Below are 15000 nucleotides of genomic sequence, written 5' to 3' on the forward strand. Positions count from 1 at the left end.
ACGTAGGAAAAGCCAATGTACTTATACTTGCCAGAACTCACAAGTGCATCTTCTTTCTAAAACAAGTGACTAAGAGCATAATCTAGTGCTGATGGCAAAGTGCAAGAATAGCAATCTAAAGTACAATGCAATACAATACAATGAAATACAATAAGTGCTACTTAAGGCTACTTCAATTGAACTTGATTGAAGACAAAAATAAAGGCAAGGGGAGATTTTATCTAAATCTGGGGTGTGGGGAAGTCATTCTTAAGAGATTCTCCTCAGTGAAACACAATCATTCATAGAGGAAATGAATAGTGAAGGAAATATGTTATGAGCTGTTAGACATGTAGGCCTCACAGGTGACAGAGGGCAGGTGTGTGAAGGTAGAGGCTTATGTGTCGAAGGGTCCTTGGACGAGACACAGAACCCCAAATTGCTCCAAATGAGCAGGCTAGCACCTTGCATGGCAGCTGCCGCCATTGGTGTGTGTGAATGGGTGAATGAGAGGCCTTCATTGTAAAGCGCTTTGGATAAAAAGCACTATATAAGTGCAGTCCATTTACCATTACCATTTCTTCCCTAAGACTTGACCAAGGGTTTGTCAGTGCCTGTAGCCTTGGGGGAGTTAAGAACTTTCAACAAAATGGTCAAAGTTTTCTGCTCTAAAGCTGCAACCGTCTCGGCTGCTGTGTGAACCTGGCTTCGCGCTAACGCTAGGCTAACGCTAGGCTAACACTTGAGCTTGAAACGCTGCCATGGCCAGAGACTCACTTTAGGTGCATGGTGGCCCCTCCCTGGGCAATGGCCATGATGAGCCCTCCATGGTCACCCCAGGTGTAGAAGTGGGGTCCAGCCAGCGCCTGGAGGAGAGAGGGACAAACAAGGAGTCAGATGCAGAACCACACACACACACACACACACACACACACACACACACACACACACACACACACACACACACACACACACACACACACACACACACACACACACACACACACACACACACACACACACACACAGTGCCTATAACAAGACCACACACAAACACACCTGCTACACACTCTCCCTATAACAGTGTGTGTGTAGAGGGTTGTACCACTGACCTCTCGCCACCTGGCTCCTGCACTGCTTGACACGTAGACATTGGGCTTGTTAGCCAGGTTCTTACCCACGGAGCCTGGGGGGAACAGGGGGTGATTTCAATAGGCTGGGGGGATTGAGAGGGAATGTGTGTGAAGTGGCAAATATGTGTGTTAGATAAGGGTAGCCAGTACTGTAGTCTACGGCTGGCCCAAGTAATTCGAGTACTCCACTATTCTTTTGGTACGTTAATATTTGGAGCTCAATTCAGTATTCAGGGAGTATTTGTTTTTTGTCCCGATACTCCAAACCGATACCAACTTCGTCATAAAGTTACACTGAGTAATATTTGGCTTGTTAGCTACAGGCTTGAGGCTTTGCCTCAATTGTGTGTCTTTGTAAACGCGACACAAAAGCATGTTGGTGGGGCGAGAGTTGGAGCGAGCAAAGCTGGACTAGGATGACGTAGCTAGCGTTTGGTAGCAAAAAGCCTTAAACGTTTTTTAAACCATTTAGAGTTTTGATTAATTTTGGTGCGCTACTAGATCAGCCTCTAGTTTATTGTGGTACAAAATTGGAAGTAGAGTTTATGGATGTAGCCAGAATGCCAAACTTTACCTAGGCTACTTGTCAGAACGTGTTGAGAAGGGGTTGAGAACGAATACTATTCGCTATTAGCTTGTTCCCACCAACAAGTACTCGAAGCCTGTAAAATGGTATTCGGGACAGCGCTACTGTAGTCTAAAGAAGCAAGAGAAGATGCACCCCCCCCACCCCCACCCCTCCTCCCCCAACACACACACATACACACACACAGCAAACACAAGCAAAACAGGAAAGAGGGAGCAATCTGCTTCGACATCTAAACAACTTAATGTCCTGTATGGTTGGCTGATACAGGAAGTGGGGCTGTGCTGAGTGTCAGCACCATAGAGGAAGTCATTCAGCGGCCCGGGGGGAATTAGAGTCAGAGGCTGGGAGGTCGGGTACCTGTAGCCATGATGAGGCCGGGGGCGGAGTCCTTGCTGAGGATGGGGATGCGTCTCAGCTGGATGTTGAGCAGCTGACTCCAGCGCTGAGCCAGGTGCAGGGAGCAGCCCTTCAACAGCTGAGGAGGGGACAGATGGCAATCTCAAAAAATAACAAACCCACTTTAAAAAGTAATTACAACTGAAACTATATAAAAATAAAAACTAGCAAACCCACTTTAAAAAGTAATTACAACTAAAACAATATAAAAATAAAAACTTATGAAAAAAGCAAAACTATTATACCCCTGGATACAACCACATCTCAGTTTGTGTGTGAGCGTGTTTGTGAGCGTGTGTGTGTGTGTGTGTGTGTGTGTGTGTGTGTGTGTGTGTGTGTGAGCGTCTGTGTTACCTGGCAGTCCAGCGTGCCCCCCAGGCTGTCTGCGGTGGGGGGGGACAGCAGCTCCCAGGTGCCCCCCTTGTCGAAGGTGATGACGGAGTGCATGTTGTCCTCGCTCAGGGAGCCGTTGATCAGGGTGGCGATGAACACGCCCCTCAGACCCTCAACGCGGTGCAGGTCTGCGAACGGCTCGCTGGCAAAGTACCTGAAGGTAAGCACGCATGCACACACACACACACACACACACACACACACACACACACACACACACACACACACACACACACACACACACACACACACACACACACACACACACACACACACACACACACACACACACACACACACACACACACACACACACACACACACACACAGAAACAAAAACACAAAGACGCAAAGTTGTCATTATGGAAACCATCATCAGGTTGAGTCATGTCTTTCTGCTTACGCCCTTCTCTTGGCGGTGATGAGAGCCAGTGAGATCCCAGCCAGCCGACCAATCAGCACGTTGCACCAGAGGGGCCAGAGGAGCTGGTGACCAGCTGTGCCACCTGGTGAGGTTTCATTTTCATTTCAAACCTTTATTTGTACTCGTGAAGCACTGAGGTTTCCCTCATCTACAGTGATAACAGGTTTAGGTGGGTGAAGAGTGCAATGATGACTGTGTTCGCAGGAGGATATGCGGCCTAGCCTGAGTGTGTGTGTGCATGTGTGTGTGTGTGTGCACTGTACTGTATGTATAAGTAAGCGCATGCATGCATGTGTGTGCAGAGGATATATACACAAATTAAAGTAGCAAATACAGATTGTTCCATACAGGTGTGCTGCATGAAACTATTAAGTTAACATCCATCCTTGCTCTGTGGCTTATATAAATATGCTGAGCCCAGCGCTAAACAAGCCCAGTTGACCTCGGTTTTGGATCAAGGCGGCAAGTGGAAAAGATCTACGTGACTTTGAGGATTTATTATTGAAGCACGGATGATGTAGATTCATTTTCTAAGACTGCTCAGACAAAAGTGACTTCTGCATTCCAGATCTGTGGGAAAGTAAATAGGAAGTTGTGGTGGAAAGTGCAAATTCGATGGAATGCGATGCTCATCCAAGTGTGAAAAAAGTGGTCAGATGAGTCATCCTTCAGCATATTTCTCGACGTGTGGGTGAGTGAATATGTGGCGTACACCAAGAGAACGATTAAAAATCGACCCCTGCAGTGAGTGTGTCCGTTGGCTCTGTTATGAGGAAAGGGTCACTGCAAATCAATACAATTTATTCTGGATGATAACCTTTATCCTACGATGAAACGACCTGTCACTAGAGGTTTGGTCCTAATGTCTGCTGTCCTCAAAATGTGCTAGAGGGCAAAATATGATGGGTTTTTTCGCCCTGTTTTACTTTTTTCATATTACGAAAATTGAAGTTGAGAAGACCCCACTCAATATAACAAACAACAGTTTTAGCATCTCTATAAAGTCAGATTCTTTCGTTAGATGTCCTGTGAGAAGTGTGAACAGCTCTGTATCTTTGAAGCCCTTTTTCTCTGCTTAGTTTTATTTCAGGTGTACCGACATTCACAGAAGCATATCTTCTTCAAATATTTGCAGATTTCAATGCATGGCACATCATTTGAAAGCCAAACCAAGGTGACCAAGGAAGGACCAGGGACCGATGTCTGAGGTCTGTTCATGTGTACCAGGCATGCTCTCGTCACAAACGTTCTAGTCTTTTCTGTGGTCTAGCTATGTGCACCCTGCATTCCTCATACCAGAATCTCCCTCTGTAAAACCATGTTAGTTTATCATTCTCTGTCACCTCTGTCGAAAGCAATAAATAAAAAATAAAAAACTATACAAATGCTACATTTTAAAATATATGTGTGCTGCATTTTTATGTGTGTGTGTGTATATGGATTGAAGAGCATATTTTGATTCTGCTAAGATGAAATCCTCCTAAATGGACCCAGATGTAAGCACTGTCCTGAAGATTTAGACCAAGCTGGTCATGGGGTGGCCTACTGGTCTCATACGTTATGTATCCGGGGCAGGTGTTGCCTGGTGACTGATGAGAGGGTAGAGAGAGACCTCGTTCTCCTCCCGGAAGGTCTTATCTCATGTAATGTGTATAAAGGAGAGATTGATGGACCTTGTATCTTTTAACTGTCTACGTAGCCTAGCTAGATTAGATGTCTAATCAAGATGGCCGTTGTTGGCTCCGCCCTGCGACTGTTGGCGTATATTTTCAGTCGTGTGTGTTATTTTGTTTGTTCGTTCGTTCGTTCGTTCGTTCGTTCGTCACATAGCAGGATTATACAAAAACTACCAGAGTGATTTTCATGAAAGCATGGGCCAAGTTAGAACACATTACATTTAGATCATCACTGGGCGGATACACAAATTAAAAGAAAACCTTTGCCATACTTGGACCGGCTTCCTTCCCTTTATGTCTACTTCTCCTGCCGGGTTTACTATACCGCCGGTGGCCGAGCGGTGATGTACCAGTCTAGCAATGCGTCAACCCGGGTTCGGCTTTTGATATCAACTTTTTTTTTTTGCTGTTTACGCCCAATATTGTCTTATGTTTCAATGCATGTAAAACAAAATCATATCTGATTCATGAAAAACTAATCGGATAAACACTGTATTTGGAAAATGTATTACATTTTCTTAGCCTGGATCCTGTGGTATTAGCCTACATATAAATCATAAGCTACCTGCACATCTGGGCTGAGGTTTTGACCCTTGAGTGTCAGGTTTCACTAACTATATGTTCTTTTTAATTTGAGTGTTGAAGCAAACGAAAAAAACAGTTTTATCCGTCACATCCTTCTACCCCTCCCAGAGGCATGGACACTGGGCTAGTGCCCGTCCTTTTTAACCCCCAGAGGAATGAACAGTGGACTTAATTTCTGTATATAGTTTTGTAACTTATGTCTTCTGTTATTGTCTTCTGTTATGTTACTACTATCTGTTACAAGTATGTTCAGTTGTGTTCATACATGACCACCTCTAATAAAAAACACAATCAGTTACACCACCAAAAAGCTTACTCTTCAAAGGTGCAAGTGTGCTATATTTATACTGAGAAGTGAGTTTAACCATTTTAACTCGATTACACCAACAAAATGCATTAATGGGCGGAGTTTCTAGTTTGTTTTTATCTTCGATTACTGAAACGCCACATCCCCTGAATACGGAAAATACCCCAAAGCATGCCCAACTGTGTGTGTGTGAGTGTGTGTTACCTGATAAGTGTGTTGCTGCCGGAGCCCTCTGGGCTGTAGTAGAGAACGTTCTCCAGGGACAGAGAGAAGGACAGACCCTGTGTGTCTGAGATGTACAGGTGGGTCACGTTGTTAACATGGTTCACACACACAAACACCTGCTCCTCTGACGCATCAGCTATGTAGAACTCCTAGAGCAGAGGAGAGGAGAGGAGGGTAGAGGAGAGGAGGGTAGAGGAGAGGAGAGGAGGGTAGAGGAGAGGGGGGTAGAGGAGAGGAGGGTAGAGGAGAGGCGGGTAGAAGAGAGGAGGGTAGAGAAGATGAGGGTAGAGGAGAGTAGAGGAGGGTAGAGAGGAGAGGAGGGTAGAGGAGGGTAGAGAGGAGAGGAGGGTAGAGGAGAGGAGGGTAGAAGAGAGGAGGGTAGAGGAGAGGAGGGTAGAGGAGAGGGGGGTAGAGGAGAGGAGGGTAGAGGAGAGGAGAGGAGGGTAGAGGAGAGGAGGGTAGAGGAGAGGGGGGTAGAGGAGAGGAGGGTAGAGGAGAGGAGAGGAGGGTAGAAGAGAGGAGGGTAGAGAAGATGAGGGTAGAGGAGATGAGGGTAGAGGAGAGGAGGGTAGAGGAGGGTAGAGAGGAGAGGAGAGGAGGGTAGAGGAGAGGAGAGGAGAGGAGAGGAGAGGAGAGGAGAGGAGAGGAGAGGAGAGGAGAGGAGAGGAGAGGAGAGGAGAGGAGAGGAGAGGAGAGGAGAGGAGAGGAGAGGAGAGGAGAGGAGAGGAGGGTAGAGGAGAGGAGAGGAGAGGAGGGTAGAGGAGAGGAGGGTAGAGAGGAGAGGAGGGTAGAGGAGAGGAGAGCAGAGGAGGGTAGAGAAGATAGGAGAGGAGGGTAGAGAAGGGTAGAGAGGAGAGGAGGAGAATAGAAAGTCAGTCTCAGCTTGTGAAGGACAGTCCCAGTTCTAAAGGGCATCAGTGCTGAGAGTCAGCTGACACTGACAGACCAATCTGGACTGCTGAGGGGGAGAGGACTGGAGACTCACTGTGATTGGATGACGGGTCATGAACTGGGCAGCTCTCATTGGCTGGCGGTTGTAGGAGACCCACAGCTGGACAGACGAGGTTTCATGACTGCCATACAATGTCTGGAAGGACATGCACACGCACACATAGAGTTAATCAACGGTCAGAAAATGTAGTGCGCGTATGCACGCACGCACTGCATGTACACGCACACGTACACACACACACACACACAGAAAAATCCAACAATGATGTTAACGCTGATAAAGACCAATAATAGGACTGCCCCACTGCAGCATGCAATCTTTCTCCCTCCGCAATGCTCCTCCCTCCCTCCCTCTCTCTCTCCCTCCCTCCCTCCCTCCCTCCCTCCCTCCCTCCCCCTCTCTCTCTCTCCCCCTCTCTCTCTCCCTCCCTCTCTCTCCCTCTCTCTCTCTCCCTCCCTCTCTCTCTCTCCCCCTCCCTCCCTCTCTCTCTCTCTCTCTCTCTCTCTCTCTCCCTCCCTCTCTCTGTCTTCCTCCCTGCTTCCTGTCTCTCTCACACAAACACACATACATATGGTGGCTCTGTGTTGCCTGGGAAACAGTGGGATGCACAGGAAACACACACACACACACACACAAACAAACAGGGACAGGACAGACAGACAGACAGACAGACAGACAGACAGACAGACAGACAGACAGACAGACAGACAGACAGACAGACAGACAGACAGACAGACAGACAGACAGGCAGGCAGGCAGGCAGGCAGGCAGGCAAGCGAGCAGGATTATGTGTCAATGAATCTCAGTATCACTGTGTCCTGGCTCCTCGCTCCTCTATTCAGCTTATTGAGTGTGTGTGTGTGTGTGTGTGTGTGTGTGTGTGTGTGCATGTCTTGGAAATGTCTTGGCAGCCATGGGGAGAACATTCGGCAGCCACAGTGCAATCTGTCTTGCCAGAGAGAATAGCAGCAGAGAGAGAGAAAAGCAGAGAAAGAATGAGAGCTTGAGAAAGAAATGGAGAGAAAAGGAGAGGTAGAAATGGAGAGAAAATGAGAGGAAGGACGCTTCAGCAGGAGACACACACACACACACACGCACGCACACACGCACGCACGCACACACTGACAGCGGTTAACAACCTCAGCACCAATCAGTCAGAGAGTGATCACAGCCAATTTCTGGCAAGGGGAATAAAGACTCCCTGTTCCCTGAGCGTTGCAACACTTAAATCTGCCTTTACTGTAAAAGCCCAGTCAGAGCGGAGACATGCAGTTCCTGGTACTGTTGTCGGGCCCACTCTGTCAGAATGAACAGTTCTCTGCAACTGGGAAAGCTGGAACTGCTGGAGAGATCCTTCAGATGTCTGGGACGACTCCTGAGGCCGCAGCATAAACACAGACAGACTCGAGAGTGCCTGCCCTTCCATAAAAATACTGAGCGTGGCTGCTTCTATCAGAATTTTATCTATAAGACACTTTAAGAAGCATATTAAGACTCTTTTAAACGGTCATTGGGACCGTCATTGGGTGTACAATATATGTAGTTTATTGATATGTGTTAATGTTGTTATGTATTGATATGTACTAATGTTCTGTTTAGATGTAAATATGGATATGTATTGAGTGTATTGAAATGTTTATGTAATAATATGTATTATATGTTTTAATGTTCAGGACTCTTGGAAGAGTAGCCATTGGCTAAAAGAGGTCCTATTAAAAAATCAAACTCCTTGCTCCCCTTCTCCTCTGATCAGAAGAGGAAACCCTGACTGAGATCCTGATCTACTTCAAGCCTATAGAGTTAGCCAATCATCTACCTCAGACTTACACAGAGTTAGCCAATCATCTACCTCAGACCTACACAGAGTTAGCCAATCATCTACCTCAGACCTACACAGAGTTACCCATTCATCTACCTCAGACCTACACAGAGTTAGCCAATCATCTACCTCAGACCTACACAGAGTTAGCCAATCATCTACCTCAGACCTACACAGAGTTAGCCAATCATCTACCTCAGACCTACACAGAGTTAGCCAATCATCTACCTCAGACTTACACAGAGTTAGCCAATCATCTACCTCCGACCTACACAGAGTTAGCCAATCATCTACCTCAGACCTACACAGAGTTAGCCAATCATCTCCACCTCACCACCAGCTCTAGGAGTCTACGCTAACCGCTAAGCGCTAACCCCTCACCTATAACCGCCGGCGACTGGCTAGTAGCTGATGCTAATGTCTTGTGGCTGACTGGCCCAAACGAACATCCTTGGTGCTTCTCAGTCCCAACCAGCCTTTTTTGTGTACAACAGACTGTACAACAGTGCCTGACGCCCCCCTACCACCCTTTGTCACTGCACATTGAAATAGTTATTTTCCTTTACATGTTTCACTTATTTATTATTATTACTATATTACGTATACTAGGGATGTACCCAACTCTGAATGTTGTCAGTCGAATCAGATTCGCCCGTTCAAACTAGAGATTCAATGATTCATTCACTCATTTGTTCCTCCTTTCCACCCCCCCCCCACGTGCTATGTCTAGGGTGAGGGGAGACCGCGGGAGTCGGGACTCAACTCAAACTCACAGGCAAAACAATAAAAGACACCTGTTTATCTTGCTAAACATGAATCATCTAGTCCACATTATCCATCTACTTCAGACGCCCTCACGGTTTTATGCAGTGTTTCCCATAGCCTACACTATGTATACTTGGTTCTTTCCCTGCATCTTTTAAAGTCAGTACATTTTCCTCTGTAATTCTCTGCTGCTGCAACACACAAATACTCCATCCCCGGGGAATGATAAGTAAGTAGCCTTGAGAACCAATGGTTCTGGAGCCTAGTGGCCCTCAGGGATGGAGCCATCTCCTGATTCATTAGCGTGAGGCAGCTTGTTAAGAGTTCGGGGTCTTCTTGGCCTGGGTCTGGGCCTGCGTCTGGGTTAGGGTCCCCCATCGTCTTGCAGTGCTAGGCGACTGACTGGTTGATTGTGGGGTCCCCAGGCACCCCTTCTCTCCTCCCCGGCCACATAGGAGCTCCCTGCCGGCTGATCCGGGATCAGTGGTGCTCCCCGGAGGGCTGGTCCTGGATCGGCGCCAGGAGGCACTTCTTCACAGTGTTTACCGACACGCTGCTTCCTCGTTCTGGAAGTCTGTCTTGGCCAGATGTCTCTCTGACACGCAGCCAGCAGCGCTGTCTCTCGCTCTCTAGCGTTCCTGTCCTGCTCATCATCTGATTGGTCGGAGCCCACGCTCGTGTCTTCAGTGACCGTGAGAGAAGGCATGCCTGGATGTGCGTGTGTTCTCCGCATTCCTGAGTGGTGTACAGTACACTTACAGCTATGGCTAAGCTACTTGCGTGCAGGTTGTGCGTGCTTGTTGTTGTTTGTGTGTGTGGGGGGGGGGGTGGGGGGGGGGGGGTGGTAGTGCGTGTGTATGTGTGTGTTTGTGAGATGTGTTTCACATTTGTATGTGTTTGTTGTGGGTGTGTGTGTGTGTTGTGTTAGTGTGTGTGTTGTGATCTGTGTGTTCAGTGCTGTTTGACAACACTGCAGGGTTATTCGGGGAAGGCAGCCTTTGCATGGGCAGGTATCATTAACCACAAGGAGCTCAGCACAAACGAACGAACACACACACACACACACACACACACACACACACACACACACAGACAAACACAGACGTACAGTGCTTGTATGTAATCAGATATGCTGGCCTAGTAATGCTGGGCTCCTCTGGCCTACATCCAGTCTACTGACAGGGAGCCACTTCCTCCTCGAGGGACAGATCGTTTAGCCTCTCTCTCCCCTGTCCAATCCAGGCTCCGGAGTAAACCAGCGCTAATCCAGAACACATCCCAGCTCCAGAGTAAACCAGCGCTAATCCAGAACACATCCAAGCTCCAGAGTAAACCAGCGCTCATCCAGAACACATTCAAGATCCAGAGTAAACCAGCGCTAATCCAGACCCATTCATCTCCTCTGCTGTTTAACCTCCAGAGTAAACCAGCGCTAATCCAGACCCATTCATCTCCTCTGCTGTTTAACCTCCAGAGTAAACCAGCGCTAATCCAGACCCATTCATCTCCTCTGCTGTTTAACCCGTTGGCTCGGCCGGCTGAGAGCAGAGTGATGGAACCTCTGATAGCAGTCATCATCTCAGACCTACTCTGGTTCTACATCTGGCCTGGATCCATCCACTAAAGCAGAGCAGAGCAGAGCAGAGCAGAGCAGAGCAGAGCAGAGCAGAACAGAGTAGAGTAGAGCAGAGCAGAGCAGAGCAGAGCAGAGCAGAGCAGAGTAGAGCAGAGCAGAGCAGAGCAGAGCAGAGCAGAACAGAGTAGAGCAGAGCAGAGCAGAGTAGAGCAGAGCAGAGCAGAACAGAGTAGAGCAGAGTAGAGCAGAGCAGAGCAGAGCAGAGCAGAACAGAGCAGAGCAGAGCAGAGCAGAACAGAGTAGAGCAGAGCAGAGCAGAGCAGAGCAGAACAGAACAGAGCAGAGCAGAGCAGAACAGAGCAGAGCAGAACAGAGTAGAGCAGAGCAGAGCAGAGCAGAGCAGAGCAGAGCAGAGCAGAGTAGAGCAGAGCAGAGCAGAACAGAACAGAGCAGAGCAGAGCAGAACAGAGCAGAGCAGAGCAGAGCAGAGCAGAACAGAGCAGAGCAGAACAGAGCAGAGCAGAGCAGAGCAGAGCAGAGCAGAGCAGAGCAGAGCAGAACAGAGCAGAACAGAGCAGAGCAGAACAGAGCAGAGCAGAGCAGAACAGAGCAGAGCAGAGCAGAGCAGAGCAGAGCAGAGCAGAGCAGAGCAGAACAGAGCAGAACAGAGCAGAGCAGAGCAGAACAGAGCAGAACAGAGTAGAGCAGAGCAGAGCAGAGTAGAGTAGAGCAGAGCAGAGCAGAACAGAGCAGAACAGAGCAGAACAGAGCAGAGCAGAGCAGAACAGAGCAGAGCAGAGCAGAACAGAGCAGAACAGAGCAGAGCAGAGCAGAGCAGAGCAGAACAGAACAGAACAGAGCAGAGCAGAGCAGAGCAGAGCAGAACAGAGCAGAACAGAGCAGAGCAGAGCAGAACAGAGCAGAGCAGAGCAGAGCAGAACAGAGCAGAACAGAGCAGAGCAGAGCAGAGCAGAACAGAGCAGAGCAGAACAGAGCAGAGCAGAGCAGAACAGAACAGAACAGAGCAGAGCAGAGCAGAGCAGAGCAGAGCAGAGCAGAGCAGAGCAGAGCAGAACAGAGCAGAGCAGAGCAGAGCAGAGCAGAACAGAGCAGAGCAGAGCAGAGCAGAGCAGAGCAGAACAGAGCAGAGCAGAGCAGAATCGAGAGCTCGTCAGAACATCAGCGACAGCATCTTCACGGCCAAGGAGGCAGGGAACCAGACAGTTCCAGTTCCTGTTCCAGACCAGCACCATCTGCTGAATGTCTGTCTGCGGGCTCGCCACATAAACACTACAGCAGGGACACGTTAGCTGATATCTGTGTGTGTGTGTGTGTGTGTGTGTGTGTGTGTGTGTGCCTGTGTCTACGTGTATGTGTGTGTGTCTTACACTGGTGGTGGTGGCAAACATGTATTTCTCTCGGAGCTGGAAGCTGTCGACCCGCTCCAGGATGACGCGGCGGTTCTGCTCACTCTGGAAGAAGTCGGTGCTGCTGAGGACGGAGGAGACGCCCTGGGGCTCGTGTCTCTGGACCAGCACCGTGGTGGGGGGGTCGAATGGATCAACGCCCCTGAGAGGGAGGGAGGGAGGGGAGAGAGAGAGAGAGAGAGAGAGAGAGAGAGAGAGAGAGAGAGAGAGAGAGGAAGAGGGAGAGAGGGAGAGGGAGGGAGAGAGAGAGAGAGGGAGAAAGAGAGAAAGAGAGAGAGAGAGAGAGAGAGAGAGAGAGAGAGAGAGAGAGAGACAGAGAGGTCAATCATGGTCATGCGTTCTTCATGCATATGGCGTCTGTCAGGTCTGTCAGGCTACCTCTCTCTCCCAGTCAACTGTCCAATAGGATCAGGGGATTCTAGGATCGGGGGGTGGAAAGAGAGATGGGATAGGCTGATCCAGAAGTGTGGAGTAGATCCTCTGGCTAAAACCAGACCAGATCGGACCGGACCGGACCGGACCGGACCGGACCGGACCAGACCAGTCCAGACCAGACCAAACCAAGACCTCACACAGTCATCAGTCATCCTGGACAGTGATGGACTGAACACTCTGAGGAAACTAGGCAGGTCAGAGGTCAGTATGTGATTAGATCTTCGGTCAGGTCCGCCTTGCCCACGCCTGCCCCATATGTGAGAGAGATGGAGAGAAGCTCAGCCCAAGCTCAGACAGGTTACCCTCTCTGAAGCAGAGAAGAGTGGAGGGAAGGGGAGGACAGAAGGAGAGGGGGAGGGGGAGGAGGAGGAGGAGGAGGAGGAGGCCACGCCGTTGGGTTTACCTCCTCACCTCTACCCCGCCCGCTCACGATCACAGAGACACGTAAACAGGAAGTCAGGGCCAGGCTGGAAGTCAACAGTAGGTGAGGTCTGAGGAAATGCAGTGTGACACCTTCTGTTTTCCCGAGTGGGTGTTGGCGGTCTTACCAGAAGTAGGCCTTGACCTGCTCCTGAATCAGCACCCAGGTCTCCCCAAAATCATCTGACTTCCACAGCTAGGGAGGAGAGCAGAGAGAAGGAGGGGGGGGGGGTTGTAGAGGAGAGGAATAGAAGGGGGGAAAGGAGAGAGGAAGATGGAGAAGAGGGCGGGAGGGAGGACGGGAGGGAGAGAGGGAGAGAGGGAGGGAGAGAGGGAGAGGGAGAGAGGGAGAAAGAGAGGGAGGGAGGGAGGGAGAGAGGGAGAGAGAGAGGGAGAGAGAGAGAGAGAGGGAGGGAGGGAGGGAGGGAGGGAGGGAGGGAGGGAGGGAGGGAGAGAAAGGAGGACAAATGTGGGTCAGGTTCATTTCCTCATTCTGACTGGTTCAGCGTGTAAAAAAACAACACAGGAGATGTGTTCATGGATTCTACTGTCCCTCCTCTAAAAGATGGATGTACTCTTGAACTTGGAACTTGGCCACACTTCAGTAGTAGTAGTACAGTGCAGTAGTGCATAGTAGGGTGTGGCGTACCTGTTTGTTGAGGTGAGATCCGTCGTAGCCCAGCACCAGGTTGGGTCTCTTGCTGTGCAGAAGCAGGTCTGTGGGCTTGAAGGGAAGTGAGAAGCCCTGGATGCTCTTGCAGAAGTCAAAGGTGTTCCAGAGGTAGCTGTTGGTGGTGTCTGCAAATAGGTACTGGGGAGGGGAGGGGAGGGGAGGGGGGGGGGGGGGGGGGTTAGATGACTTCCTCGGTCAGGCTGAGCTCCTGATTCAGAGAGGGCATCTTAATTATCATAAAAAAGATACACGAGGGGAATAACTTAACAAAAAAAGAGTCGCAGAAACATCAATCAAGCATTTACATATGCAATTAAATCTTTCCAGAGATTCCAATTCCCTCATCTAATAAGAGATTCTGATTTTGCGACTGGTTTGAAGCCCTCTCTCTCTCTCTGCTTTGATCTAATGTTGAACTGCCTTCCCAGTAACACCTCCCCAGAGACCCCAGTGACTCACTGGCTGCCAGCTTGCAGCTGGTTAAAAAAACTGCACTGTATAGAAGCAGAACATCCAACACACACACACACACACACACACGCACACACGCACACACTCACACACTCACACACTCACACACTCACACTCACACACTCACACTCACACTCACACACTCACACACTCACACTCACACACTCTTACCCTCTTGTTGTCTGCAGGGCTGTGGTAGAACTGAGAGATGACCGGCTTGCTGCCCTCCTGCTTGCTGCCCTCCTGCTTGCTGCCCCCCACGGCCCCCTTGCCCCCCGGCAGCTGGAACCTGTCTAAGATCAGGGTAAAGGTTGTCCCGTAGTCGTAGGATACATACACCTGGAAAACAAGAACTGTGTTGTTAGGACTGGACTACATAATCAGGAGCTGCTCTGTGTGTGTGTGTGTGTGTGTGTGTGTGTGTGTGTGTGTGTGTGTGTGTGTGTGTGTGTGTGTGTGTGTGTGTGTGTGTGTGTGCATGTGTGTAAAAGCTGCAGCAGAGTATCATCATCAGTAGAGAGAAGAATGTTTTGGGTTCAGTAGCAGATGGAGTGGAGGGATTAATAAGTGGCTCAGTGACTCACAGACATGCACGGACGAACGCACAAACACACACACACACACACACACACACACACACACACACACACACACACACACCAGAAATCTACTCCCAGTGCTGGTCTGGGATCAGTAACTATAGTGTACTCTGTACTCACATTACTGGTCTTGGGTCCGGTGGCACCGGCGCTGTC

At 49.3% G+C, this 15000-nt stretch overlaps 1 protein-coding gene across 1 annotated transcript in view; it reads right to left on the reverse strand.

Moving 5' to 3' along the window:
- sorl1 (sortilin-related receptor, L(DLR class) A repeats containing) overlaps positions 1-15000 on the reverse strand; it is a 45552-nt gene that overhangs the window by 25496 nt on the left and 5056 nt on the right. Inside the window, exons 2-12 of the mRNA XM_084441684.1 lie at positions 14965-15000; positions 14417-14584; positions 13751-13912; positions 13230-13297; positions 12208-12388; positions 6693-6794; positions 5687-5856; positions 2452-2644; positions 2059-2176; positions 1092-1165; positions 757-845 (exon numbers count right to left, since the gene is read on the reverse strand). The exon at positions 14965-15000 is cut by the window's right edge and continues 81 nt beyond it. Of these exons, the coding sequence (XP_084297810.1) occupies positions 757-845; positions 1092-1165; positions 2059-2176; positions 2452-2644; positions 5687-5856; positions 6693-6794; positions 12208-12388; positions 13230-13297; positions 13751-13912; positions 14417-14584; positions 14965-15000 (1361 nt within the window). The remainder of the gene's footprint in view (positions 1-756; positions 846-1091; positions 1166-2058; positions 2177-2451; positions 2645-5686; positions 5857-6692; positions 6795-12207; positions 12389-13229; positions 13298-13750; positions 13913-14416; positions 14585-14964) is intronic.

Source organism: Borostomias antarcticus, assembly GCF_949987555.1.
Source record: "Borostomias antarcticus genome assembly, chromosome: 1".
Taxonomy (NCBI): Eukaryota; Metazoa; Chordata; class Actinopteri; order Stomiiformes; family Stomiidae; genus Borostomias; species Borostomias antarcticus.